Source organism: Girardinichthys multiradiatus, chromosome 21, assembly GCF_021462225.1.
Source record: "Girardinichthys multiradiatus isolate DD_20200921_A chromosome 21, DD_fGirMul_XY1, whole genome shotgun sequence".
NCBI lineage: Eukaryota > Metazoa > Chordata > Actinopteri > Cyprinodontiformes > Goodeidae > Girardinichthys > Girardinichthys multiradiatus.
Window position 1 is genome coordinate 13,571,054 of NC_061813.1, and position 27,887 is coordinate 13,598,940.

The following is a 27,887-nucleotide window of genomic DNA, read 5'->3' on the forward strand; positions in this document are numbered from 1 at the left end:
GGCTGGGATGAAGATCAGCTCCTCCAAGTCCGAGGCCATGGTTTTCGACTGGAAAAGGGTGGCTTGTCCTCTTCAGGTTGGAGGGGAGTTCCTGCCTCAGGTGGAGGAGTTTAAGTATCTCGGGGTCTTGTTCACGAGTGAGGGAAGAATGGAGCGGGAGATCGACAGACGGATCGGTGCGGCTGCCGCAGCAATGGGGGCACTGTGCTGGTCCGTTGTGGTGACGAGAGAGCTGTGCCGAAAAGTGAAGCTCTCGATTTACCGGTCGGTCTACGTTCCTACCCTCACCTATGGCCAGGAACTTTGGGTCATGACCGAAAGAACGAGATCCCGGATACAAGCGGCTGAAATGAGCTTCCTCCATAAGGTGGCTGGGCACTCCCTTAGAGATAGGGTGAGGAGCTCGGCCATCTGGGAGGGGCTCGGAGTAGAGCCGCTGCTCCTTCACATAGAGAGAAGCCAGTTGAGGTGGCTTGGGCATCTATACCGGATGCCTCCTGGACACCTTCCTTGGGAGGAGCTCCAGGCACGTCCCACCGGAAGGAGGCCCAGGACACGGCCCAGGACACGCTGGAGGGACTCTGTCTCTCGGCTGGCCTGGTAACACCTTGGGCTCCCCCCGGAGGAGCTGGAGGAGGTGTCTAGGGAGAGGGACGTCTGGTAGTCTCTGCTGAATCCGCTGCCCCCGCGACCCGGTCCCGGATAAAGCGGAAGACCAATGAGCCTTCCAACAGCCTATTGTTAAACTGCAACATTCTTTCCAAAGCCAGTTCTGAAGTTTATTTGGGATCAGTGTACTGTTGGAACGAGGGTAGTCTTCCTCTTTCACTTTGGACTATTTCTAAAGGCCAGGAAAGGGAACAAAACAATTTAAATGAACTCAACTCCAATAGTTCCGACATGAAGAGTGTCAAATATCTGACTTTTGCCAGAACCTTGCTCATGGCTACAAAAATTGTGTGGTTTCTCTGCCACTTGATTAGGCATTTAACTGAATATTAATGGAGGTCTACCTATAATTTTAAAGATAATTTTGAACCTGAGTGGATTAGAGAAAATCCACATCACACTGTATTACATATTATGCAAACAAAACAGGTAATTTTCCTCAGGCGTTGGCTGAATGCAGTTCCCTATTTAGTTGCTCTTTCTCTTGAGAAAGTTGACATCTTGTGCTGTTGAGTCATTGATTTTCCAGAGAGCTGATTGAAAAGAAAAAAAAGTCATCTGTGGCATGCACCTTTATTATGGTGGAGACTCTGTGAAAGAGGTTGCGCTCAGTAATTATAGCTGGTCCTGATCCTCTCTATATCTCAGCTGGCTCTGTATGCAATCTAGCAAGCACAGCAGCTACAGGTTCTATGATTGGAATAATTTAAAATAAAAGCATACTTCCAAGAAAGTCAAGATGCTGTGTAGACCGTAAACATGAAGGGAATGAGGATATTTGCATATTGATTTGAAAGGAATGTTCCTATTTTAAAAAGGATACTATAAACATCCTTTAAAAAAGATGGGACAGGGACAACAATAACATTTGGTGGCTGTGGAAATGCAAATGGTTTTAAAGCTAAACGTTTCCCAATCTTGCTTCATACACAGACAGCAGATTGATGCTTAGTTTGGCGACTGTGGCTCAGTAGGAAGAGTAGTCGTCTTGCAATCGGAAGGTTGTGGGTTCGATTCCAGCTTCCTCCTGCTGTATGTCAATGTGCCCCTGGGCAAGGCACTTAACCTCAAGTTGCCTACCGATCTGCGTATCGGTGTATGAATGTGTGAGTGTGAATGTGGCTCTAGTGTCAAGCGCTTTGAGCGGTCTGTATGACTGGAAAGGCGCTATATAAATTCAGTCCATTTACCATTTGTTACAGATAGGTTAGTTTACCTCCATGCCTACAGACGTGGTACAAAACAAATACAGCCACTTCCATTTCATGGATTTTACACATTTAAAATGTATCTCTGGTTTCACAAATGTTTCCATTTTAGCTTTTTTTCTGTGTAATAATAATAATAATAATAATTTGCCCACTCTACCCCTCTTAACATCTTTTGTCCACATCCCTCTTCAGGTCACCTCGCAGATTCTTTCAGATTTAGTTCCAGAATCTGATTTGGACCTTTTCAAATCTTTAATCTTAATCTGATTAAGCTTTCTTTCTTCCTTGCCACAGGTTCAGAATAAAGAAAAAAAAAAAAGAAAAATGTGTGGTCTTGTTTTTATGCCAACCTTACCTTTTGAAATTGTTCAGAAATTATTCAAAAATATTTAATGCACATATTTAAGTATTTTTTCCATTTAAATTTTTACATTTTGCTGCTAATATATTTCATTTTTTTAAATAACCTGCAAACTTTAGCAACCTGTTTCTTTCTTTTTTTTTTTTTTTTTTTTTTGCTTTTGTTGTCTTTTCATTGGATCTGGAGATTTTTTTTAGCAGTTAAAAATATTTTCATAAAATGTACAATGTTCACTTGTAATGAAAGTGCACAGACATCCTTCAGTGATTTGGTTTATAAAAAATACAAACATTCTTCTTTCACAGAGATGTCATATCAATAATTTACAGGGTCATCCCTAACAAAATGTCTACCATATTTTATCATTTACATTATGGAAAATGTCATGTAGGTTACTTTCAAACTTTAAATACAACTTTTAATAGACTTTAAATATACAAACAAAACATACACTGAAGGCAAATGTCTAATTTGCAACAAAAACAACTATGTTTTAACAGATTACACTAGACAAATGCATGGCATTCATGCAAAAGAGTTTTAGGCTGGAAAACCCAACACTCTGCAAATAAGGCATACCAGACTAATCAGCAGCAATGCAATATTGTAAAAAATGCTTCATGTATTTTATTGTAAAGTCATCAGTGTCCATGCTCAATCCTTCCAAGAACACAGAACCATAAATTGCAAAAGGTTCAAGTAGAGATAGCACAGTCCAATTTTGATGAAAGGGAAAAGTTAATTAGCTGGTCCTTGTACCACAAACAATGGTGCTTTAGTTGTGGGAATTTGCAAAGGATCACATTTAAGAGTCGTCATCGGTTTTTATTACATGAAACAGGGTGACATTAAAGATTACCTGGTGTCCATTATTCCAAGCATACAGCGCCCTCTCTCTGGCATTATAGTCAAACATGGAGATGTGAAAATACTGGTTGTGGAAAGGGATGTCTATGTATTCATAGGTGGAAGTCTTGGTGGAGTAAGCGTAGTAAACCTTAGCTCCTGACAGATGAGAGTTGGTGATATAAAGCGTCCCACAGATCATGAATGATTCGCCTGCATTCCTTTTGGAGTATTCAGTATTCCAAGTCTTCAGGACCTGCAACGTGTCGGGGTCTATCTGGGAGATGACAACATTACCGGCATTTTGATTGGTTGCGTACACGACCCACATTCCCAGTTCATCGGCCATGATGTCAATGTCAGAGTATCCTCCCCAAGTGTACGGGTACATGTTATGGAAGCCAGCAAACTCTAAAGCTCGCTGGGCGAGCACGGTGCCTGTCTCGAAGCTGTACTTGACAATTATGTTACTCTGGTACTTGTTGTAGTAAAGCGAGCCATTGTACACAATGTGGTTGGTTCCCTCCCATTTAAATGGGAGGCTGTAGGTTCGAGAAACCACTCCTGACACAAAGTCTTCTATCGTCTTGTACTCGCGCACAATCTTACTGTTGGTGTAACTGTCCATATACCACACCTACATGAGAGAGAATGGAGGATTCAGTTAGAATAACATCTGATTCTAAAATGCCTTGCCAAACTATTCAAACCTTTTCACTTTTTCACATTTTATCACAGTACAACCAGAAACCTTCACTTATTTTATTGAGGTTTTATGTGATCCAACAATTTAAAGTAATGGATATCTGTGAAGTGGAAGGAAAATGATCCATGGTTTTCAACTCTTTAATGGAATACCCCAAAATAAAGCCAGTGTCAGACATCTGATGGAAGACTCTACTTGACTGATATCATCTACACAGGAAAAAATTATTCCATTTTCTTTGTATTTCGTATTATTAATGGCATAAACTGCATTTGTATTCGGCCCCCTTTACTCTGATACCTCTACATAATATCCAGTGCAACCAATTGCTTCATAGTTCCATAATTAGTAGAAAGTTGTAGTTGTGGAAAGTTTTATGTCAGTCTAACTACAGCTGTTCTGTGAAGATCACAGAAGATTGTAAGAGAACATTTGCCTCAGTGCAAGATTTTAAGGGTAAAAAACAACAAAAATGTCAGCATATATAAATGGCTTAATGTTTTCAAATGCCGTTTATTGTTTGGAGGGTTATTGAACAAACAGCATCATCAAAATCAAGAAACACACCAGAATGGTCAGTGCTAAAATTGACCATTATTCGGAGAAGCAGCCACCAAGACTATGGCAACTCTGGTGGAGCTGCAGAGATCCAAAACTCAGGTAGGACAATCTGCTGAGAGGACAACTATTAGTCATGCCCACCACAAATCTGGTCTTTATGGCAGAGAGGCAAGAAGAAAGACAGTGTTTAAAGTCATAAAAAATTCCATATTACCACAAGCCATTTAACATGCTCTTGTCTGATGGGGCCAAGATTTAACTATTGTCCTGCATGCAAAAGCTATATATAATGGAAAACCAACACTGCTTATTACACTGGACACACCAACCCACAGTAAAGATGGTGGTGGCAGCATCATGCAGTGGGATGACTTGTCCTTAGTCAAGAGACTGGTCAGATTTAAAGATCAAAAAGGCTTCATATAGGTAAAGTCTAGAAGAAATCCTCTTAGGAGCTGCAAAGGACTTAAGACCAAAGAAGATCTCATATAATAACTGTAAACATGAATACCCAACCAGACAAAAACATTTTTCTTCAAACTATTAATTCCTGGGCTTTAATACATATGCATAGTACACTTTTAGGGTTTTTATTTGCAAAACATTTTTAAAATCTTGTATTATTTTTCTTTCATTTTACAGTTATCACATAAAATTTGAATAAAATACATTAATGCGTGTGTTTGTAACATGAAAAAATGTGAACATCTTCCAGGGTTACAAATACAACCCACTGTCTATCATCAGTTACCATACCTGGTGATTCTCTATATGATTATAGCAAGAATTGTCTCTGAAAATGGGAAATTAGACAAAGAATTATCACTTAACCTTTTTCTTACTGCTAAAATTTAAAATCCACTCCATTAGCACTTGCGCTGTATTACTGCACAACTCTTAGAAAGAGCCTCAATGTTTTCATAACTCACCTTGTTGTCTCGGGTTGTTGCAAGCGGATCAGTCATCCAAGCCCCAAACCGGGTTCCAGATGTCTTTATTGTAGCAGGTCCAGTGATTTTCATTAATTTCCCACACGCTGTTGATACAGAAAAGCAGCGATAAGATGTGCTGGGGTGGTTTCAGTCTCTAACTAGATTTCTCAAGCCAATTTCATGCCTGCATCACCAGAGAGTGTGCCCTCTGTGCATACTAAGATAGCACTGACAGCAAAATACTTTACCTCAAAGCTTAATTGTCCAACTATTGTTTGCATCTAAAAGTTACTCAGCATTCACAGGTGTCCATTGTTTTTATCAGAGGGACCAAGGACTGCAATTTGAAAACACGTTTGAACTTGTGGAGCTGCACAGTTGTTTGTACAAAACAACAGTCTCTTAAAATAATTGCAGTTTTTCCTTCTGTCTTCTCCTAAGCACAATAAAACAGAGCTCTAAAAGCCAGGGTTAGTTTGTAATTCAAAATCCGACCCTCTGACTTATTAATAGAATTGCAATTTCTCTGGAAAAGCAGTGCTGTAGTTGAAAAAGATTATCACCACAAGCCGCTGTGTTTTCTGGTCATTAAGAGGCGATAAGGGAAGACATGTTACTCTTAATTGCTGTCTTCAAGAGATTGTGGAAGATTTTGTTATTAAAGGCTATCAATCCTAAACAGCTGACAAGAGCATGAACCTATTTGCCTTGTTTTTGTTGCACTAGAATGAAAGTAAATATAAGAACTATTAAGCACTTGTATTTTCGTTTAAAGGAAAATGTTCTTGAATAACAGAGAAATTCATTACAATGAATGATTAGACATAACCTGGGAAAATAATTATGCAACTTAATTTATAAAAATCAGAAGTTTGTTTTTGCATACAGCGGGTAAAGTAAGTATTGAACACACCATGTTACCATCATCATTGATGATGGTAACAGCCCAAATGATCCAAACATACAAAGAAATTGAAACCATTTTTTTATTGGACTGCATGGTATGATTGGCAAAGAACTTCACATAAAAGTCTTACTTTTGCAAAACACACTAATTGCAATGGCTACAGGTGCATTTCTAAACCTTTGAAGGTTTCACTCAGCACAATTTGAGCTATAATCCAGGTGGAAACCAAGTGGAAAGAACACCATTTCACCACTTACCACACAGTGAAGTGGCCCTCGTAAGATTTCTGAGAGAGAAGTCAAAAGAATAACCTAAATAGTTGTCTAAGAGACAAGGAGCACTCACTGAGAGATTCAGCAAGCTCAAATAATACTTCAACTACAACCCCAAATCCCTGATGAGTTGAAAAGGAGACGCCGTGGATGCAGAGCCGGAGCTAAGAGAAGAGAGAGAAGGAGGAAGTTCAAACCATGTCTTCCGTCGATTATGATGGGCAATGTGAGATCGTTGGGAAATAAGTTGGATGAACTCCAAGCCCTACAAAGGACCCAGCCAGAATACCGGGCATGCAGTATTATGTGTTTTACTGAGACATGGCTGCAGGATCATATCCCCGACTCCAGCGTCTCTCTGCCGGGCTTTTTAACCATACGAGCAAAGATTTAAAGAGGAGCGGCAAATGTAAAGGAGGTGGACTGGCAGTACTTGTGAACAACGGATGGTGTAATCCAGGACATGTAACTGTGAAGTGTCATCTCTGCAGTCCAGATATTGAACTGTTGGCAGTAAGTTTTCGTCCATTTTATTTACCCAGAGAGTTCACCAGTGTTATTTTGGCAACAGTTTACGTTCCACCTTCCGCTGTTGCCGACACTGCATGTGATGCCATCAGCTCAGTTGCTGCTAAGCTACAGACACAAAACCCCAATGCTTTTGTGGCAGTTTCTGGTGATTTTAACCATGCTTCACTCTCTGCTACACTTCCAACGTTTCAACAGTTTGTCAGCTGCTCTACCAGAGAAAACAAAACATTGGATTTGTTTTATGCAAATGTCAAGGACTCATACATCTCTACAGCAAGACCTCCTCAAATCAGATCACAATCTTGTTTTTCTTTGCTCGAAATATAAGCCCCTTGTTCAGAGGCAACCTGTAATAAAGAGGACTGTGAGAAAATGGTCACAGGAAGCTGAAGAAGCTCTGCAAGGTTGCTTTGAGGCTACAGACTGGGACGCACTGTGCCAGCCACATGGAGAGGACATCAATGCCATGACTGAGTGTGTAACCGACTATGTAAACTTCTGTGTGGATAACATCATCCCCACCAGAACCGTGGGATGCTTCCCCAATAACAAACCTTGGATCACCAGTGACCTGAAGGACCTGCTTAACAAGAATAAAAGAGCCTTCAGAGAGGGAGACAGATAATTATTGAGGAGTATACAGAAGCAACTTAAAGTCAAGATAAGAGACAGCAAGGAGATGTACAAGAAGAAGATGAAGAGCAAGCTCCAGCAAAACAATATCAGAGATGTGTGGACATGGATGAAGAAGATCACAGGCTTCAAGCAGAAGGATGATCAGACCAATGGAGGTCTGGAAAGAGCCAATGAACTGAACACATTCTTCAATAGGTTCAGTTCAGAAACAAGCTTCGCATCCTCCTCTCCTGCTCACAGCCAAACAGACATTACATCTTCCTTTGACCCACAGGACCCACAGCTGTCCAGTAACACCTCACATTTTTTATCTTCCACCTCAGCCCTAGACCCTTCTGCTTCTACATGTTTGCCTTCAACCATATCAGAAGATGCTGATGCTTCCTTTGCTTCCCCCTTCCACCTGTGTGTCTCAAGAAGTCAAGTGAAGATGCAACTGGAGAGACTGAATCAGAATAAGGCTGCAGGTCCAGATCATGTCAGCCCTAGAGTCCTGAAGGCCTGTGCAGAGCACCTCTGTGGAATTCTGCAGCACCTCTTCAACCTTAGCCTGGCACAGAAGAAGGTTCCGGTGTTGTGGAAGACCTCCTGTCTTTTTCCGGTACCAAAGAAAACTCACCCATCAGTCCTCAATGACTATAGACCTGTTGCCCTGACATCCCACCTCATGAAGGTCCTAGAGAGACTCCTGATGGCCCACCTGAGTAAGCAAACAGTAAACCATCAGGACCCCCTTCAGTTTGCTTATTGCTGTGTTGGAGTTGAAGATGCCATCATACACCTGCTTCAACAAACCCATTGTCATCTGGACAAAGCCAGTAGCACTGTGAGGATCATGTTCTTTGATTTCTCCAGTGCATTTAATACAATCCAGCCTGATTTGCTTTGTCAGAAATTCCAGAAGACTCAGGTGGAGGCCTCAACAATCTCCTGGATCAAAGACTACCTGACAAACAGACCACAGTTTGTGAGACTGAAGGGTTATGAGTCTAACCAGGTAGTCAGCAGCATAGGAGCACCACAGGGGACGGTACTCTCACCATTTGTTTTCACTCTGTACACCTCAGACTTCCAGTACAGGACCGACTCTTGTCATCTGCAGAAATACTCGGATGATTCTGCAGTCGTGGGGTGGATCAGAGATGGACAAGAAGCTGAGTACAGGAAGGTGGTGGACCGCTTTGTGGCATGGTGTGGAAACAATCATCTCATTTTGAACGTGACTAAAACAAAGGAGATGATTGTAGATTTTAAGAGAAACAGGAATAAGTCAAACACTATTTCTATCATGGGAGAAGAAGTAGAGGTGGTGGAGGAGTATAAATACCTCGGTGTTCACCTGGACAACAGACTGGAGTGGAGATGCAACTGTGAAGCCATCTACAAGAAGGGACAGAGCAGACTGTACTTCTTGAGGAAGCTTAGGTCCTTTGGTGTTTGCAGCAAGATGCTGCATATCTTATATAAGTCTGTTGTGGAAAGTGTGATCTCTTCTGCCATCATCTGCTGGGGAAGCAGCATCAGAGCCAGGGACTTAAAAAAGCTCAACAAGCTGATAAAAAAGGCTGGTTCTGTTCTGGGGACTCCTCTGGAACCTCTGGAGATCATTGTGGAAAGACAGATTCTTCATAAAATGAAGAACATTATGGAGAACCCTGAGCATCATCTTCATGAGACTGTCCTACAACAACAGAGTGTCTTCAGTCAGAGGCTTCTTCAGATCTGCTGTAAGACGGAGCGCTACAGGAGATCCTTCCTGCCCACAACCATCAGCATCTACAACGGCTCTTTGAGGAAACCCTCATAATGAGCTACAACATTCAATTTCCCTTTGGGATTAATAAAGTATTTTTGAATTGAATTTGAATATCGCCAGGTTTAGTTAATTAAGCATGTTAACTCGCTTGTTGTTTTTTAACTGCAGCCAGCTCATTGCAAACATGGTGGGTTTAGACGGGTTTATCTCATTGTGTCTGATTCAGCATTTTAAAATGTCCATTACAGCTTACATTCTTAGCGTTGATAATTTTCTAATTTTTATTGTATTTCCAGCTACTGAACTAGCACATCTTGAAAAATACTTTAATATTGGCATGGTTAATTTAGTTAAAGTTATAGATTGTTTGTCAACGACAGCCACATAAATAGGGACATTATCATTAAACGTGATTGTGAAGATGAGTCATTTTTTATTATTCTTTTCCAGGTAAACCACATGAGAATGGCTTAAGCGAACTGCTGAACCATGTTGCATACAAAGCACCACAAAGGTAACAAAATGTCTGTCCTTAAAAATAATAAGAGCTGAATCAAGATGTCTGAACAAAATGATTTTAAGATTTAAGACCTTCACAAAGTTGGTATTTAGAGTCATGGGTGAAGTTGAAGTAGATATTAGAATCTATCATAAGACAGAAAAAGAAATTAAGAATTATTATTGGAACATATCAGCATCAATACACAGTAGAACAGTAACAAAAAATACTTTTAAACAATCAAAGGTCCGTGGTAACAGTCAAGGTGTTTGCTGAGGGATGTTTGTTGGGGTGCAAGATGAGGTTTGACATTGTTTTTTCTTCGTGTTTTTCGCTTGGTTTTTACTTCCAAGATGTCCAGCATTGGCCAGAATTTTTTTTCTTTCATTAAAGATATGTTTTGCTGCTATTCTTAGTCTCAGCCTGATGAATCTGGTGGTTGTTTTTCTTTGCACATCGTGACATGAAGGAAGCATGCTTTCTAATAGATTTGCTTCTCTCTCTAGAGTATCCATGGCATTTGAGAGCTCCATGACAGATTTACTGGACCTTGTTCTGAAAAGTTTTTCAACTTTCAGGACCAGACTGAAGGCTGTGAAGTTCTCCTTCTATTGTTCTTGCGTGAATTTTTTGGTTTTCTAATTCCTCCCTCAGCTTTTTCACCTCGGTTTCCTAATTGTATTCACTGTTGATGCATACTCCTTGCCCTGTTGACCCTGGCTCATCAGTTCCTGGCATGTCCCTGTCCTCTGAGGCTACAATTTCATCTTCTTTTTCCCCTTCACTTTCCCTCATCTCACTTGCCTCATTTCTTTTTCTTCCTTCCTTCATCTCTGAAATTATAATGGCACTGTTAGCATAAAGATTAGGTAAAAAATTTGAAATGTATTATTTAACACGGTTCGTACCAAAGTTTACTTTAGAACTATATGTGTGATCACTAGTCAGTGGATCAACATGCAGTGGAAGTTCTGCTGGAGGATCCTTCCTCCTCTTTGGTTCTGGGCGATGAAGAAAAAGGGTTGGAACGCCATCAGCCCTCAGTCTCACTTGGCCTGACTGTGCCCTCACAAACTGTCCTTTTTCAAAGTGTGCCTGTAAAGTGATTTATTTATTTATTTTCTTGCACATTTCATTAGGCCCTTGTGCATTTTCCAGTGCAGTGTGCAGATTGAATTTACAGCACATAATTTCCTGTTGTTGTGACCTCTGGTGATGGTGAGGTTGCTTCTACTGACTTGAACTAACAATTTTTTTCTTCTTACAGGATCTTTTGGGAAGCCATACATACGGATTCCTTTCTCTGACCGATTGGTGCATCCAAATGCAGCACACCCAACCATGGTAACCTGCTGAACCTACAGAGAAACACATTTACTTTTTTTTGCCTTCTAGCTATGATATTGATTGATTCTGAGTCCTCTAAACTGTTTCTGTATTGTTTTCTTGGAGGTCAGCAGATGTGGTGACTGACTTCCAAAGGAGCTGCTGCCAATGATGCCAAGGAGGATGAACCCTCATTCGGACTCGGGCACATTTCTACCTTGTCCAGATTTGATCAGATACAGTTTATTGGTGCAGATGTAATTAATAAACTGTATAAATGGAAGTGCAAGTACTTATTTATTAAAGCTAGTTTTGCATTTTACATATCTTACAATAAATTCTTTGGTCATTTATTTTTGCACAATTCAGTTGTTTTGTCATCTAATACGATTTTAACTACATTTTCAATTAAATGAACATTTTAGTCAATGAATTACAATTTTACAACAGTTGTCAGACTACAGGCACAATCAACTCTGTTATAGATACAAGTACTCAGTTCACATGACAGCAAAAAATAGTATAATTATGTCTTCTACAAAAATTAAGAATTCATCCCAGGTCTTCAGTCATATTTTCATACAGCTACATATTTTCCTCATTCATTTAAAAATTATAAATTTTTTTCATAAAATTTTAATTCTGCTCATTTTCCATCTGTAATATTTGGATATTTTTTTGAAATACATAGGCAATAGATCTTTCCACGTAGTATAGGATGTAGATCTGAAGGTAAGTTTGATCAGAGCTATTAACTGCTGGCACAGAATAGTTATAGCATTCCCATGCTAGCATGTGCTAGCATGCGGAGGAGATCAGAAAGAGCATTTATAATAGGTATTGTTACTTCTGTCAGGCTTTTCAAATTACGATTTAGTAGCCAGTAATCATTTCATTATTATTTAATTACCAAAAGTCACAGGAAAGAGTGAAAAAAGTCGCTTTTTGCGTTGTCGCGCCTGAAGCCGTTCAAACTGACTGACACCGCTGAGATGTTTGGAACTATTGAGAGCTACATGAACCACGTGACCGCCTATTGGTGAGTTCAAAGAGTGTCGTAACTCTCTCTTTCTATGGCGCTGGGTTGAACCAAACAGGCTGGCAACCTTCATAGCTGCTGTGCATACACCACTGTTCTTCTCTGTGTCAACAAGGCACCAAAGGTTTGGTGCAGCCTTGTGGGCTTTGAGGTGGAGGTCATTTTGCAATGTAATGATTTCAATCTCCACCTGTCCAGCATCCAAGCTGAACATTGCACTAAGTTGCTCAGCAAAACATGTTGTGTTTACATTCATGAAAGGATTGGAAATAAATGACACACAGGTCTCAAGCTGATCAAGGCCACAAAACCTTTTCTCAAACTCCTGCCCAAGTCTGTTTATGACTTCACAGTACTTTTCTGCAACAAATTCAAATGTTTCAGATGCAGAAGTGTTGTCTTTCAGCACCGACTGCGCAGAGGGAAAATGCACCAAATGTTTTCTCTGTAAATGACATGTGAAAATGTTCATCTTGGCTTTAAATGAATTTAAAGCACTTATCATATCAGCAACAGTCTTGTCTTTGCCTTGCAGCTCGCAATTCAAGTGATTCAGTTTCCCAGTAATGTCCGTCAAAAATGCAAGGTCAAGTGTCCACTCTGTGTCCTCTAGTAGTGAGACATCTTCACTTCGGGACTGCATGAACCCTTGATTTCACCCAAAAGTGACAATAAACGAAGTAAAACCCGCCCCCTACTGAGCCATCTGATTTCGGCGTGTAGCAGCAAGTCACCATATTCAGCTGACATCTCTTCCAATAGCACCTTAAACATTCTGTGCTGTTTTGCTTTGGATCGGATGCTATTTATGATTTTTACAATAGGAATCATCACATGCTCAAAGCTGATCACTTTTGCACATAATGTCTGCTGGTGAATGACAGTGATAATGCAGAAATTTAGGAAAATCTGGGTCACCTTAACAGTGAGCGATGAAACCTGTATGTCGGCCGATCATAGCAGGTGCCCCGTCTGTAGTCAACGCTACAAGCTTTTCCATCGGTACTTTTCTGTGTACGAAAAACTCCTTCACCGTTTTATAAATATCAGCTCCCCTTGTGGTTGTCTTTAAGGGGAGTAACGTCAGGATTTCCTCTCTGGTTGCGAAATCTTCGAAGACCATCCGGACAAAAATCAAAGCGCTGCGCTGTACTGCTGCTGTCCACCTTCTCGTCGCACTGGATGCTAAACCACCTGCACCTCGCCAGATCCTGGTCCAGCTGATCAGCCAAGTTAGCAGACATAACTGACACTCGTCTAGCCATTGTAGCTGCTCCCAGTTGTACGTCAGAGAGAGTAGAGATCAGATCGGTTCCATTTTTCTCATCCTTGAGTACAGTGTTAGCAATAATAATCATCGCTTCTTTGACAACTTCTCCATCTGAAAATGCCGCCTTCTTCTTTATCAGAAAATGTGTAGCTCTAAACGAGGCTTCCGTTGCTTTTTGTGAATTTTTTGTCGGTCTTGTTAAAAAAGACTGTTGCTTATCCAAAGCTGCCTTTAGCTCACAGGCTTTTTCTGTCCGGTATGCGCTTCCCGGTGGGTAGTTAGCATTGTAGCTTTTATGACATGTAGTGAAGTGTCTCTCCACATTGTGCCGCTTCGCTGTCGCCACAGTTGCCCCGCAAATAAGACACACACAGGTTCCTTTCACAGTTGTAAAAAAGAACTGCTCCTCCCATTCGTTGTGAAAATGATAAGTTTTCTTTCTTTTTTCTGCCATTTTTGGGGTGTAGGAAACTGCATTCACCGATCACCTTTGCGGCACCCGCTAGCATACTTTTCACGACCACTGATTGGCTCGCGCAATACTGCTCTTTGAACTAGCTTAAATTTAAAAAAATGTACAATGAACATATTTTTAAGATAGACATTTTTAAATATATATAAATACAAAAAAGAATAACAACTGAATAAAATGAAATTTTAGACGCAGCTCAGTAGTGAGTTGTGCTATTTTTAGAACAGGTCTACGGGCGACTCAAATGGTCCTTGGGGGCGACCGGGTGCCCGCGGGCACCGTGTTGGTGACCCCTGTACTAGTGGTACACATCATAAAATTGACAGAAGAATGGAGAAATGTATTGAGACGTTGATAATAATCTGAAGATGAAACGAGTGTGGTTTTACAGTAAGACAATAGTCCCAGACAAATAGACAACAAAACGTTTACTAGTTTTTCAGAGAAATTAAGTAAAACAGCTAGGATGGCCCAGTTGATCATCTGACTTGTATCCAACAGTGCATAGAAATTACCCCCAGAGATTTCAAGAAGGGTCTCATATATCATGCTCAGGTGTGAGCATGATATATGAGACCCTTCTTATGAGCAAAGTACTGTGAAAGTATATTCAGTACATATTCCTTGTGTCACTCCCATAGTTTCATTTGAACACAATTTTTTTATTTAGATTTCTTTGTAAGTGTGTATTCATTGAGGTATTGCTGACAATTGATTTGAATTTTATGGCCATCTCCCCATTAGAAATATTCAAACTTAGAAAAACATTGACGTGTTCAACGCTTATTTTAACAGCTATGTACCATGAGAACTACATTGCCTGGCCAAAAAAAAGTTGCCACCTGGATTTGACTAAGCAAATAGGTACGAGCCTCCTGTTGGATAATTACGGCTGACAACAAGTTATTTAACCCCAACTGGTGCAATGAGTTGCTTCTCATTTCTTAAACAACCATGTCGAAAGAAACGTCTCGTGGTCATGGATAAGATGTCAGTCTGTTTCAGAAGGGTCCAATCACTGGCATGCATCAAGCAGAGAAAACATCTAAGGAGATTGCAGAAACTATCAACATTGGGTTAGGAACTGTCCAACACATTATTAAAAACTGGAAGGATAGTGGGGACCCATTGTCTTCGAGGAAGAAATGTGGCCGGAAAGAAATCTGAATAATCTTGATTGGCGATCACTTAAACGTTTGGCAAAATCAAATTGAAGAAAAACAACAGTTTAATAGTGATAGTAAGAGCATTTCCATAATGCGAAGGGAACTCAAGGGATTGGGACTGAACAGCTGTGTAGCCTTAAGAAAACCAGTAATCAGTGAGGCTAACCAGAAAAAAAGGCTTCAATTTGCTAGGGAGCATAAAGATTAGACTCTAGAGCAATGGAAGAAGGTCATATGGTCTGATGAGTCCAGATTTACCCAGGGTAAATATCAGGGTAAGAAGAGAGGCAGGTGAAGTGATGCACCCATCATGCCTAGTACCTACTGTACCAGCCTGTGGGGGCAGTGCTGTGATCTGGGGTTGCTGCAGTTGGTCAGGTCTGGGTTCAGCAACAGTATGTGTTCAAAGAATGAGGTCAGCTGACTACCTGAATATACTGAATGACCAGGTTAATCCATCAATGGATTTTTTCTTCCCCGATGGCACGGGCATATTCCAAGATGACAATGCCAGGATTCATCGGGCTCCAAATGTGAAAGAGTGGTTCAGGGACCATGAGACATCCTTCTCACACATGGATTGACCACCACAGAGTCCAGACCTTAACCCCATTGAGAATCGTTGGGATGTGCTGGAGAAGGCTTTGTGCAGCGGTCAGACTCGTATCATCATCAATGCAAGATATTGATGAAAAATTAATGCAACACTGGGTGGAAATAAATCTTGTGACATTGCAGAAGCTTATCGAAACAATGCCACAGTGAATCAAAGCTAAAGGCGGTCCAACGAAATATTAGAATGTGTGTCCTTTTTTTTAATTTTTTGGGTGGCAACTTTTTTTATGGCCAGGCAGTGTGTGTAGCGTAAGAAAATACTTTTTATTCATATATCCCCTATGGTTATTTTTCTATATGGTACCTAGCAGTATAAAATGAGGAAAGAAAAGGTATGGTTCTGACAACTTCTGACTGTGTGCAATATTTCTTCTGCTAGTGTTATTCATTTTCCAGTGCAATGCCAGGGCTATTTTTTAATAAGACTTTGGAAAATGCTGAGCTCGTGTAGGTTTCACAATATATCAGCTTCCTTGAGATATGACTAAAATTCTGACGTAATCAAGTAGAGAGTAACATACATAAACAGCACTCACTTAGTTTGCCCATGCAGCTGCGGAGCCTGGTGTCCAGTCGCAGGACTCGCTGGTACAGCTCGTCATAATCATAGGCCCCGAGCTCCTCCTGGATACTGGTCAGCACCACGGAAAGGTTCCTAATCTCCTCCTTAAACTGTGAGATGAGTGCAGCGTCCATCTTGTACTGCTCGAGCACAGGGATCAACGGCTTCAGCTCGTCCATCTTGTCCTTAAGCTCCTGTGGGGATAGCACCGACAGCAACAAAAAAGTGGGAGGAGAGAGATGGAAGAATTTAGATTTATGTTGTAGTCAGGAGGACTGCATGCTGTTTTGACAAAGTTTGACAGGATCAAAACCTACTTCAGGGACATGATGAATGTGTGAAGGCAAAACAGTGGGACTATGTGCTGGGAGAAAAAAGCTGCAGTTAGTGACTCTTACGTTTAAACATCCCTGTTAAAATCACAGATTCTGTCAAAAATGGCAACTATAATAAATCATTTCAAAGCATTTATCCACGTATAAGATTTGTAATGTAGCATTTACCCTGTACAACTCAATTGAAAAGTATCCACACCCTTTAACTAATACCACATTAGAAGAGCTTTGATCCAATTTTAGCATTAGGTCTTTTTTTGGTAGAAGCATATTAACATCCCACATCTTGACTGAAACGTTCTCCAAATCAATTATATTGTGAGGACATGTCTTGCCCAAAAAGAATACAGATGAGCAAATGTCATGATTCTACTAAACAACTTTGGTTCGGTTTAATCAGATTTTGCTATAGTTAATGGCAGGTTTGTAAACAATAAGACTGAATGGTGAAACTGAATCAAAAGACAGCGTTAATTAAAAGTGTGCTGTGTACACAAAGGACAGGCCAGAGATCACAGATGATACACCAAATATGCCTTTTAAAACTTAAGTGAACAGAACCACTCAAATTCAAAGCACTCCAGAAACTAAAAACTCAACAGACAATTAAGGGAAAAAGTGCTGCAGCAAAACTTGGAGAACAATGACCTCGAGGAGATCAAGGCAGAACAGAAAACAAGGAACCTTTTACAAATGGGCAATGAGATCAGCAATAAAGCAACAATGGCAGGGTGAGTCCAGCATGAATAAAGCAAAGAAGTAACTTTAATTAAAAAAAAAGACTATCTAGACCAGGGGTCTGCAACCTGAGTCTCCAGAGCTGCATAACTTATTAGGCAGTCCACAGTGGCACCTAAAGACCTTTGAGCAATAATGTTATAGAAATGAGGAGTGTTATAATATTTAAAGGGAAAAAGGCAAAGAATCTGCAAAGAATTTCCTTATTGTTATTTAGGAGAAAAACAATAATGCCACAAGGAATATTTTGTTATGATTCTGGCACGTCTGCTCTACCCTGTCTCCCTGACTGCAATCAGCAGATTAGATGTACCTGGTGGCTGCTGCAGTGTAGTGCAATCTGTGGAATGCCAAGCACCTGTGTCTTCCCTGATATATACTGACTCTGACAAGCAGACGGTGCCAGATTTTTGAAAGCCATTGTGTGAGTAGCTATCCAGCGTTCCTTCCTGTCTGACCATTGTTCTTGACCTTGCCTTGCCTTTTGGATTTATGCCTCTGCCTGCTCCCTGTCGGACTATTTGGATTTTGGTTGTCGACCTTGTTTCCTGCATCTGGTTTATGCCTCTGCCTGCCCCTTGCCTGACGCCTCTTGTTCCGATCGTTGACCCCGTTTCTGTCCTTGGATTATTGAGCCAGCCTAGCCCTCGAATTATTCAGCCTGGAGTCACTTCTTACCTGTGCTGTGGAGATCACCGCCTGCCGCCCACTGAGGTTTCCCCTCTGGGTTTCAAGTTCCACTCAAGACAAAAGCAGTGATTCCTGGAAGCTGTGAGGAGTGTTACCTGTGAGACGTTTTCCTGTGGCTGAATAAACCTTTTAAACTTTCAGTACTGTGTCTGGCTGAATCTTGGGTCAGCCTTTTTCTGATTCATAGCAGAAAAATCTGGCCAAAAATGGACCCATCGCCAGCACAACAGTGGCATACCCACGTTGATGAGACCCTTTCCTGATTGGGTTCCGGCATGGAGGAAATAATTTCCACATTACGTTCTGGCAATCTTGTCTTCGAGCCGCCACCGTCACAAAGAAACCACGCCCAAGTAACACGGACAACAGCAGAGGTAAAGGAGCCACGCCTCTCTCCGCCTGAGATGTTCAGGGGAGACTCAGACTAATATCGAGCTTTTCTAACTCAGTGTGAAATTCATTTTGAGCTTCAGTGTGCACCCTTTCCCACTGAACGTTCCAAGGTGGCGTTTGTTATATCTCTGCTGGCAGGAAAGGCAAAACAGTGGGGAACTGCTGAATGGCATAACAGGTCTGCATCTTGTAATCTTTATGAAACCTTTTCCAAGGAACTCATTCGAGTTTTTGACCCGGTCATTCCAAGTCGTGAGGCCGCAAGAGGATTATTGTCCCTCAAACAGGGTGATCAGCCTTTTTCGACCTATATAATTGACTTTCATTTGTTGGCTGCAGAGAGTCGTTGGAATGAGGCAGCTCAAATGGATGAGAGAAGGAGTCGGTCACCTCTCACTGAGGAAAATGATAATTGTGAGCCCATGCAATTGGGCAGAACCAAGATTACCCCTGAGGAGAAAGATCGTCGGAGAAGATTCAAGCTCTGTTTTTATTGTGGAGAGAAGGGACATTTAGCACTCAGGTGTCCACTAAAAGGACAGGCAGAGGAAGGGAGGTCTCTACTGAGCCGAAGTCAACTATCTGCCACCCCATAGACCTTATGATTGTGCTATTGATTTGCTTCCTGGCACATCACTCCCTAAAGGCAGAACTTATTCATTGTCTGGTCCAGAGCACAGGGCCATGAAGAGTTATGTTGATGAGGCATTAAAGGCAGGGCACATTCAACCCTCTTCCTCTCCTGCAGGTGCTGGTTTCTTTTTTGTTGGGAAGAAGGATGGTTCATTGAGACCATGCATTGATTATAGAGGCCTTAATGAGATAACAGTTAAAAATAGATATCCCTTACCACTCATGAACACAGCTTTTGATCAGATCCAGGGAGCCAAGATATTTTCTAAGCTGGATCTAAGGAATGCATATCATCTGGTCCGAATCAGAGAAGGAGATGAGTGGAAAACGGCTTTCAACACGCCTACGGGCCATTATGACTACAAGGTCATGCCATTTGGACTTACTAACGCTCCTGCAGTTTTTCAGTCATTTGTCAATGACGTTCCACAGAAAACATGTCAGAGCTGTTCTCTTGCGTCTTCTCCAAAACCAGTTGTTCTTCAAGGCAGAGAAATGTGAGTTCCGCATAACTACCACTTCCTTTTTGGGTTTCATCATTTCCCCAGATCAAGTGCTTGTCGACCCCTCCAAAGTTAAGGCCGTATTGGAATGGCCTGTTCCAACTGATCGCAAGCAGCTTCAAAGATTTCTGTGCTTCGCAAACTTCTATAGAAGGTTTATTAGAATTACAGCCTGGTTGCTACTCCCCTAAACGCACTTACCTCTTCCAAGGTGAAATTTGTGTGGAATAAGGATGCAGAGAAGGCCTTCAATAGGTTAAAGGAACTCTTCACGTCAGCTCCAGTGTTACGGTCTCCTGACCCAGAGAGACAGTTTATTGTGGAGGTGGATGCCTCAAGCACTGGGGTCGGAGCTGTATTAAGCCAAAGAGGTGAGGATGATCGTGTTCACCCATGTGCCTTCTTTTCTAGGACTCTGTCACAGGCTGAGCGGAATTACAACGTGGGAGACAGAGAGTTATTGGCTGTCAAGTTGGCATTGACAGAGTGGAGACATTGGCTGAAGGGGACTAAGGAGCCGTTTATGGTGTGGACTGACCATAAGAACTTGGAGTACCTGAAATCAGCAAAATGGCTAAACCCCAGACAGGCTAGGTGGGCTCTGTTTTTCGGTCGTTTTAATTTCTCCCTGTCTTACAGGCCAGGGAGTAAAAATGGCAAACCTGATGCCCTATACTGGATTCCAGAGCCTGAAGAATCTCAGTCTGCGGGTGAAGAGGAGTTTATCCTTCCTGAAACTGTCAGGTTGTCTGTGTCCCGAGTGGAAGTGGAAAGGAAGGTCCAGGAAGCCATTAGGGATCTGCCTATCCCACCATCATGTCCACCTGACCGCTGTTTTGTCCCTAAACGCCTTGTGCCTAAGGTACTGGAGTCTTGTCATTGCTCTCGTTTAGTTTGTCATCCAGGAATCAGCAGAACCATTCAGACAGTTCGAACTCAGTTTTGGTGGCCATCGCTGGTCAAGGATGTCAAAGACTTTGTTGCTGAATGCACTCAATGTTGTCGAGCCAAGCCTTCTCGTCGCCCTCCTGCGGGGTTGTTGCACCCTTTGCCAATTCCCCCTCGCCCATGGTCACATATTGCGATGGATTTTGTGACAGGTCTACCGGTTTCTAATCGTCACTCTGTACTATTAACCATAATTGACAGATTTTCAAAAATGGTTCATCTGGTGCCCTTGGAGAAGCTTCCATCTGCTAAGGAGATGGGTGAGATATTGACCCGAGATGTTTTCAGGCTCCATGGAATCCCAAATGACATTGTTTCCGATAGAGGACCCCAATTTGTGTCACGTTTCTGGAAGGAGTTTTGTTCTTTGTTGGGAATTTCTGTTAGTCTTTCCTCAGGGTTTCATCCTCAGTCTGATGGCCAAACCGAGAAAGCCAACCAAGAAGCTGAAACCAAACTTCGTATCTTATGTGAGTGTGACCCGACCAAGTGGTCACAAAATTTGCCCTGGGTTGAACACGCCATGAACTCTATGCAATCAAGTGCCACTGGTTTGTCTCCTTTTCATGTTGTGTTTGGTTTTCAGCCACCCATGTTTTCAGTTCAGGAGAGAGAAGCTAATGTCCGCCCAAGCGGCTGCCCTACGGTGCCAAAGAATATGGAGAAAGGCCAGGAGGTCGATGATCAGAATGTCACTGGTTCAGTCAAGAATGGCCAAACGGAGACGGATCCCTGTCCCTAAGTACCAGGTGGGGCAGAAAGTTTGGCTCTCCGCCAAGGACCTCCCATTAAGGGTAGAATCCCGGAAATTGGCACCCCGATTTGTTGGACCTTTCCCAATCTTCAAGATCATCAATCCTGTTGCTGTACGACTGAGATTACCCAACTCCATGAGGATTCACCCCACGTTCCACGTTTCTCAAGTCAAGCCCTTCGTGGAGCCCCGACTTGGAGTGTTACCTGTGTGACGTTTTCCTGTGGCTGAATAAACCTTTTAAACTTTCAGTACTGTGTCTGGCTGAATCTTAGGTCCGCCTTTTTCTGATTCATAGCATATTTACTCAGTTACAGTACTTTGCGCTGTTCTACCATTACTACTGTTAGTACTATCAGTATTGGCTTCAAAGGTTTATGATGGAAAACCTATTTTTTTGACACCTTTGTTTGTAAGGTTGAATATATTCCTTTATAATTATGTTATTTCTTTACTCTTTTTTTAGTTTTTTTTTCAAATCCTAGAATTTGCACCTAACTTTCTATTTTTGTTTTGTCTGATCACCTTAATTTCACAAATTAAATCAGATGTTATGCTCAAACAGCTGCTATGTTTTTGAGTAGCTTTTTTGACCAAATAAGTTTCTGGATGACTAATTTTTACCTCTACTTAAGAAAAAATAAATTGAAGTAGTGCTACTCTTTTGCTATTTCACCTGCTTCTGCCCACACCCCAGCAAGCCATGTGACCCCGCTCTCCCCTACGCCTGTCAACATGTAGGCGAGCTGCACAGAGCACAGCTGAAACACTGGTCATTATATTTCACAACCTTGAAAGCGAAACATTAAAATGAATGTAGCAGATCCACTATATAGGTTTTTAACCCACTCTAAACTACTAATGCAGTTTTTTATGGGGCCAATTTTCAATGAGTCATATCAAAACACAGAGCAAACACACTAGCATTAGCAAAGCACTAAAGCAAACTGCTTCACAGACAGTAGTTGTACATGCTGAGTCAAATATTCATGTAGAAACATATGATAAAGCTGCCTCTGATTCAGGTATTGCATTATACAACAGTAGCTTTCTTTAAATAAAGATTGACCCCTTGTTAGAGGCTGACCTACAAAAGCTTCAGTTGGGACAAAACATCTGTTGCTGCCATGAAACAAATACAGTGTCCTGAAATTACTGATTAATAGTAATTCAGACATGTACTACTAATGAAATGAAGTATGTGATTTCACTGCACTTTAAAGCTACCGTGTTTTCATGCATGTACATGTAATTGATTTCAACTTTAATAGTCTCACATTATGGCACTGTCTCAGCAAATGCCTAATCTTGAATCTTGGTTCAATATTGGGGACAAAAAAGAATTGTAATCAGGACATCCCTACTAGAACACTAATACCAAACACAGACTTTGCTAGCCTTTATGAATCATTTTCATCTTCACAGACTACTGCTGGTCATCTTCTTTACCCAGATTCTTCGATGCATCTCTTGTACTTATAGTGTCAAAAGGGACTAAACTGAGGGCTGAATGAAATGCAATCAAGCTAATCAAGTAAGTAAAGTAGATCCAGCAGGGGTTTTATTTGAACTGCTGTGATAAAAGAATGCTTTGGCGTACCTGGAAATTCTTGGCCATGATGGATTTCCTGTCATCTTCAACCTGTCTGAACTTGCTCCTCAGGCCTTTCATCTGGTTCTCCATCTTTATGACATATTGAAAATCCCTCTGAGTCCGCAGGTTCAGCACTTCAATGGACTGAGACATGTTCTGCACCTTAAATGAAAAAAGGTCAAGGTCAGAGATGACCTGAAACAGTCTCTACTCACAAGCTGAGCTTCTAGGATAATTTGTGCAAAAAAAAGCAAACTATCACTACTTAGCATTTGTTTAAATTTTTTTTTTCTGAAAGATCACTTAATATAATTATATTCAACAAGTGTTTTCTCCCCAAAAAATGGAACTGTTTAAGCCTTGTTCTTTTTAAATGCCACCTTACAAAGGTGGAAACTGATTGTCATACAGTATGTAGCCAAAAAGGACTAAGCTATACAAATAGGGTACATAGATATAGATCCAAAATTTAGACCTGAAACATTCATGAGAATGTTATTTATAGCTTTACCATGTTCATGCAAATATTATGGATTTCTAAAAGTTTAACAAATTATGGAAATTAAACAATTTTCCAGAGACCTTTTCTAATTCTTTATGTGTAGGTGTGCAGGTTTTCCACACAGGAATCTACCGTTTGTGGGAGGGGGTGATTAATGGAGATAATCACATTTCAGGTGCAGAGAAAGGATCAAAGGTAACAACCTGAGAAACGTCAGACCAAGGCAGGTGCTGGATGGAAGACATATGCTCAACACGCTGTTTTCTTTTTATTTTTACCTGTTTACTATGTTAATCAGAAACAGAATCAGCTTTATTCGCCAGGTTTGTGCACACAAACAAGGGATTTGACTTCAGTTCCACTTTGCACTCCATGGAAGACATTTTAAATATGAATATAAAAGAAAGGAAATAAAAATTATTTTTTGTAAATATGTATATATACAGTGTTTTTACAAAAGAGAAAGAAATAATTGGGTTGGGACACACTGGTATAGATGATCCTTTAACATAATCGGAAGAGTGTGTCTTCCCCTCTCATAATTCTGGAGAAATAAATTGCTGAAAGTGACACAAAAGTATATAACAGATAAGGATTAGTAGTTACTTTGACCCATTATTTCTCCAAAAATCTACAGTAAAATTATTAAATATTTATTTTTTTACATAAACATGTATGTGAAAGTTGTAAATATGTCATTAATATAAATGTTCTTCTCACTTGACCGCAGTGAACTGTGTAGGGTGACACAGAAAACAGTAGTAATCCCGATGGTTATGCCAGACAGCACTAAAGTCTCGAGTGCTCTGCATTTTCCATGCGGACACGGTGCTCAATGGCTCTTAGGGTATGCTAACATTCTGGAGAGCAATGTTCATCCTGATCCTTTGAACGATGTTATCCAAACAACTCAAAATGGCATCATATGATAAATTATTCCCCTTAATTTGATCTGCTAAGGTAACCAGAGCTGAATGAAGGTAAATAAACTCCACCATCCAGCCCATTGACGGTGATTGGCCCCACAATCATTCAGTTGTAAAGTGACATTATGAAATAAATAGGACATGGCAAAAAAATCACCCTGATAAAATAAAAGCTGGCTTTTTGAAATAAAAGCTGAATTTTAAAAAATGACATTTTGAAAAAAACAAAAAAGAAAAACAGCTGGAATTACATAAAAATAGCTTCAACAATAATTTAAATTATTAGGTAAGAATTTTATAAGGAAATTCTTTAATATTATAAAGCTGATTTGTAAGGGAAAATTTAATATATTTCATAATAATGAGCTGAGAATTTAATATGCATTCAATTATTTCACAATTTCATTGTCACATTAAATCATTGTCTATTATTTGTCGATGTCGATTCTTATTTCATAATGTTTCATTTATTTATTTAATTTTGAACACTTTGGCGTTCCATATCTTTGGTCCAAGAAATAAATATATATGGCAGCTGTTTCTACTTTCTTCTTGCAAACACTGAAAACAAATCTCACTGAGTGCTATCTAATCCTATATAAACATTTCTGACATTACTAAAAGACATGAGCCTCACAAGACTGCTGAAGCTGCTCCTTGGTAACACAGGCCAAGAATTGTGTGGAACATTATGAACTTGAATCCCTTTAGACTGTTTTTTCCTGTTTACATATTACAGATAGTCAATAAGACTTAGATCACTTGGTAAATGTGTCTTTGGTCCATTTGTGAGCCTTTAGTTTGCCTTCTTCCTAATGTGAAACCTGCTGCCATAATATCTAATTTCAAATGTTTGAACCAACATGCAACAGCCTTTCCATGAATCACTTTTGGTAGGCATTAAGTAGTGCTCACTTTAAGTGTCCAACAAGTGTTGTTACCACACACTTCAATGTAGAATAAAATTGTAAAGTGGAAGGAAAATGGTAGATCGTTTTAAAATATTTCTACAAATAAAAAACTGATAGTTGTGGCTTGCATTTGCATTTAGTGCCCCTGGGTCAATACTTTGAAGAGCTACCTTGCAATGCACTTACAGCTGAAAGTCTTTTGGGGGTGTCTCTCCTTGCTTTGCACATCCCACATCCTCCTTCAGTTTTAGTGCAACAGGCTGAATAAGTAAAAACGCTATTTAAAAAGTCTTCTTTACTTTGGTAAAGTTAGTGTACTAATGGAACCTCTAATTTTTACCCCTTTTTAGATCTTTAGCAACAAAAAAGTTAACATGAAGAATCAATACTAACACTACCAAACACAGGTCGCCGGGTTTTCAGGTTTCGATATGTGTGCTTGTGCATGCTGCACTGGGGAAGGTAAATATCCCTTAGTAAATGTGCTTACCTTTTCTAGCAGCTGTCGGAGCTGTCTGCTTTTTGCATCTCTGGAGCACAGGCTTTGTTCTGGCGCTACCACAGTGCAGATACAGCGCCCATCAGCATCCTGGGCTGAGCTGTACACCTGCCAGCCCTCCTTAGGGCCGATGGTCTGCACAAACAAAAACACCAACACGCTGAAGCTCTGATGTACTATGCTCTGCACATCTAATGATTGCATATATTAGCTGCAACAAAGACACGCTGTTACATATTAGTCCGCAAAAAATATTGGACAAATTTAATCAGTGGAACTTAAGGACTGATGTGGATTCATATTCAATAAATTTGAATATTACTGAAAAGTTAATTTATTTCAGGAACTCCATCACTAAGCCAAACACATTATATGTTTAATTACACACAGAATAATGTTTTCAAGCCATTATTTCTGTTAATTATGTTGATTTTCTGCTTACAGCTAATAAAAACACGACATTTAAGATTAGAAAATTACATCAGATGAATAAAGGAACATTAACACAAAAAAGTGGGATTAATGAAAAGTATGTTTAATATTTGCTTAAGAGTTGTTATTTTTAAAAGAAGCCTCATTTCAACGCATTTTTTATGTTATAGAATATGACTGTACATTTACATGACATTTAGAGCGGATCAAGCAACAAGGCACCTTATAACACGAGTTGAACTGGGATGATTGGATTCAGTCTATAAAATAACATAATTTTTCATGGTAACATACAATCCAAAAAGGCGAGGTAAAATTATCAAACAGGACTCTGTTTTGAATTATGGAGCTCAACACTGATAAAGCCACTGCTTTTCACTGTGATTAAAACAATAAACCAAACAATAATAACGGCTGCCCTTCCAAGCATGTGATTACACCTGAGATAGAGTAAAACAGTAAAATCTTTCGCAGAAATAAATAATTGTTGAGAGGATGCCAGAAGAGGGAACCATCACCTCTCAGGATTATAAATATAAATCATAGGCGTTGCCTTCATTCTGAGATGCCTGGCTGGAGCCTCTCTCAAAATGCAGTGTTTCGAGTGCATGTATCAACACAGTCTGTGTCCTCTGTACCATGCTTTGTGCAACATCAGGAGAATAGTGTTGGGGCTAATATGTGGAAGGCTGTGTAAGCAGTGAAGCGTGTTTTTTTTTCCCCCCACGAAGGACTGATCTTGGGGCGTCTTTTTACTTGAAATGGGATTTGTTAGAAATAGCAAGTGCGTGCTTTAGTGCAACACTGTATTTTGGGCCAGGGTTGCTCTTAACCATAATACACTGCATCTATAAATATTACAATAGTCTAAGTAAACTTGCTTTTTTGAGCATTTTGTGAATGTAATAATTAGCTATTATATTTCTTTTTAGGGAAATTAGCAACCTGCAAAAATAATCATACCTTTTAATAGTGATGCACTGATATGAAAATTTGGGCTGATATCACTATACAATATTAATATTACAGTTATAGTGATAACCGATATTTACAGGTATTATTTCTATTATCCATATGCCCCTACCTTTTTACACTGTCTCTGCCTCAGTAAAACACAGCACAATCTGGTGCTGCATCACTCTCACTGTCACATGTCCAAACAAGTATCACATGGCCAACCCCCTCCCCCTCCAGAAACACATATACAAACAGGCTGCTCCCTCTCCTGGATCAGCTTAGGCTCCCCATAAAATGTGGGGCCTATTTCCTACCCGCCACACTGCCTGCCGGTGGTTGGTGTCTCTGCCTACTGGTGTACTTCTCGGTGGGTGCTTTGTTGTGTGCCGGCTCACTCCTGGTGGCTGATTACTGGGGCCTGGGCCCCCTGGCTCTGTCGGCCCTCTACTTGGGGGTTGATGTGCCCCGGGGTCTCGGGTCTCTGGTCCATGAGTGGATCTGCTCCAGTGTAGACGGCTGATGGCGGGACCTGCGGGCTCGTCGCTACAGCTCCCCGAGGCTTCTGCATTGTGGTGCAGTAGTCCCGGCGCTTGTCCAACCAGGGTTCCTGTGCTCTTGGGGGCCTTTGGATCTCAGATCTCCTCCATCTCTGTCTCGAGTCCAGGGGGCCAGGTCTGTGGCTCCTCACACTTGCTTTTGCATATTTTTATGAAGAACATTATCTACACAATCGCA

At 40.7% G+C, this 27,887-nt stretch overlaps 1 protein-coding gene across 1 annotated transcript in view; it reads right to left on the reverse strand.

The window, feature by feature from the left end:
• Positions 1-2,497: 2,497 nt before the first annotated feature.
• olfm3a (olfactomedin 3a) overlaps positions 2,498-27,887 on the reverse strand; it is a 60,374-nt gene continuing 34,984 nt past the window's right edge. Inside the window, exons 2-6 of the mRNA XM_047349069.1 lie at positions 25,755-25,898; positions 22,932-23,087; positions 16,312-16,531; positions 5,284-5,390; positions 2,498-3,724 (exon numbers count right to left, since the gene is read on the reverse strand). Coding sequence (XP_047205025.1) covers positions 3,047-3,724; positions 5,284-5,390; positions 16,312-16,531; positions 22,932-23,087; positions 25,755-25,898 — 1,305 coding nt within the window. The 3' untranslated portion in view covers positions 2,498-3,046. The remainder of the gene's footprint in view (positions 3,725-5,283; positions 5,391-16,311; positions 16,532-22,931; positions 23,088-25,754; positions 25,899-27,887) is intronic.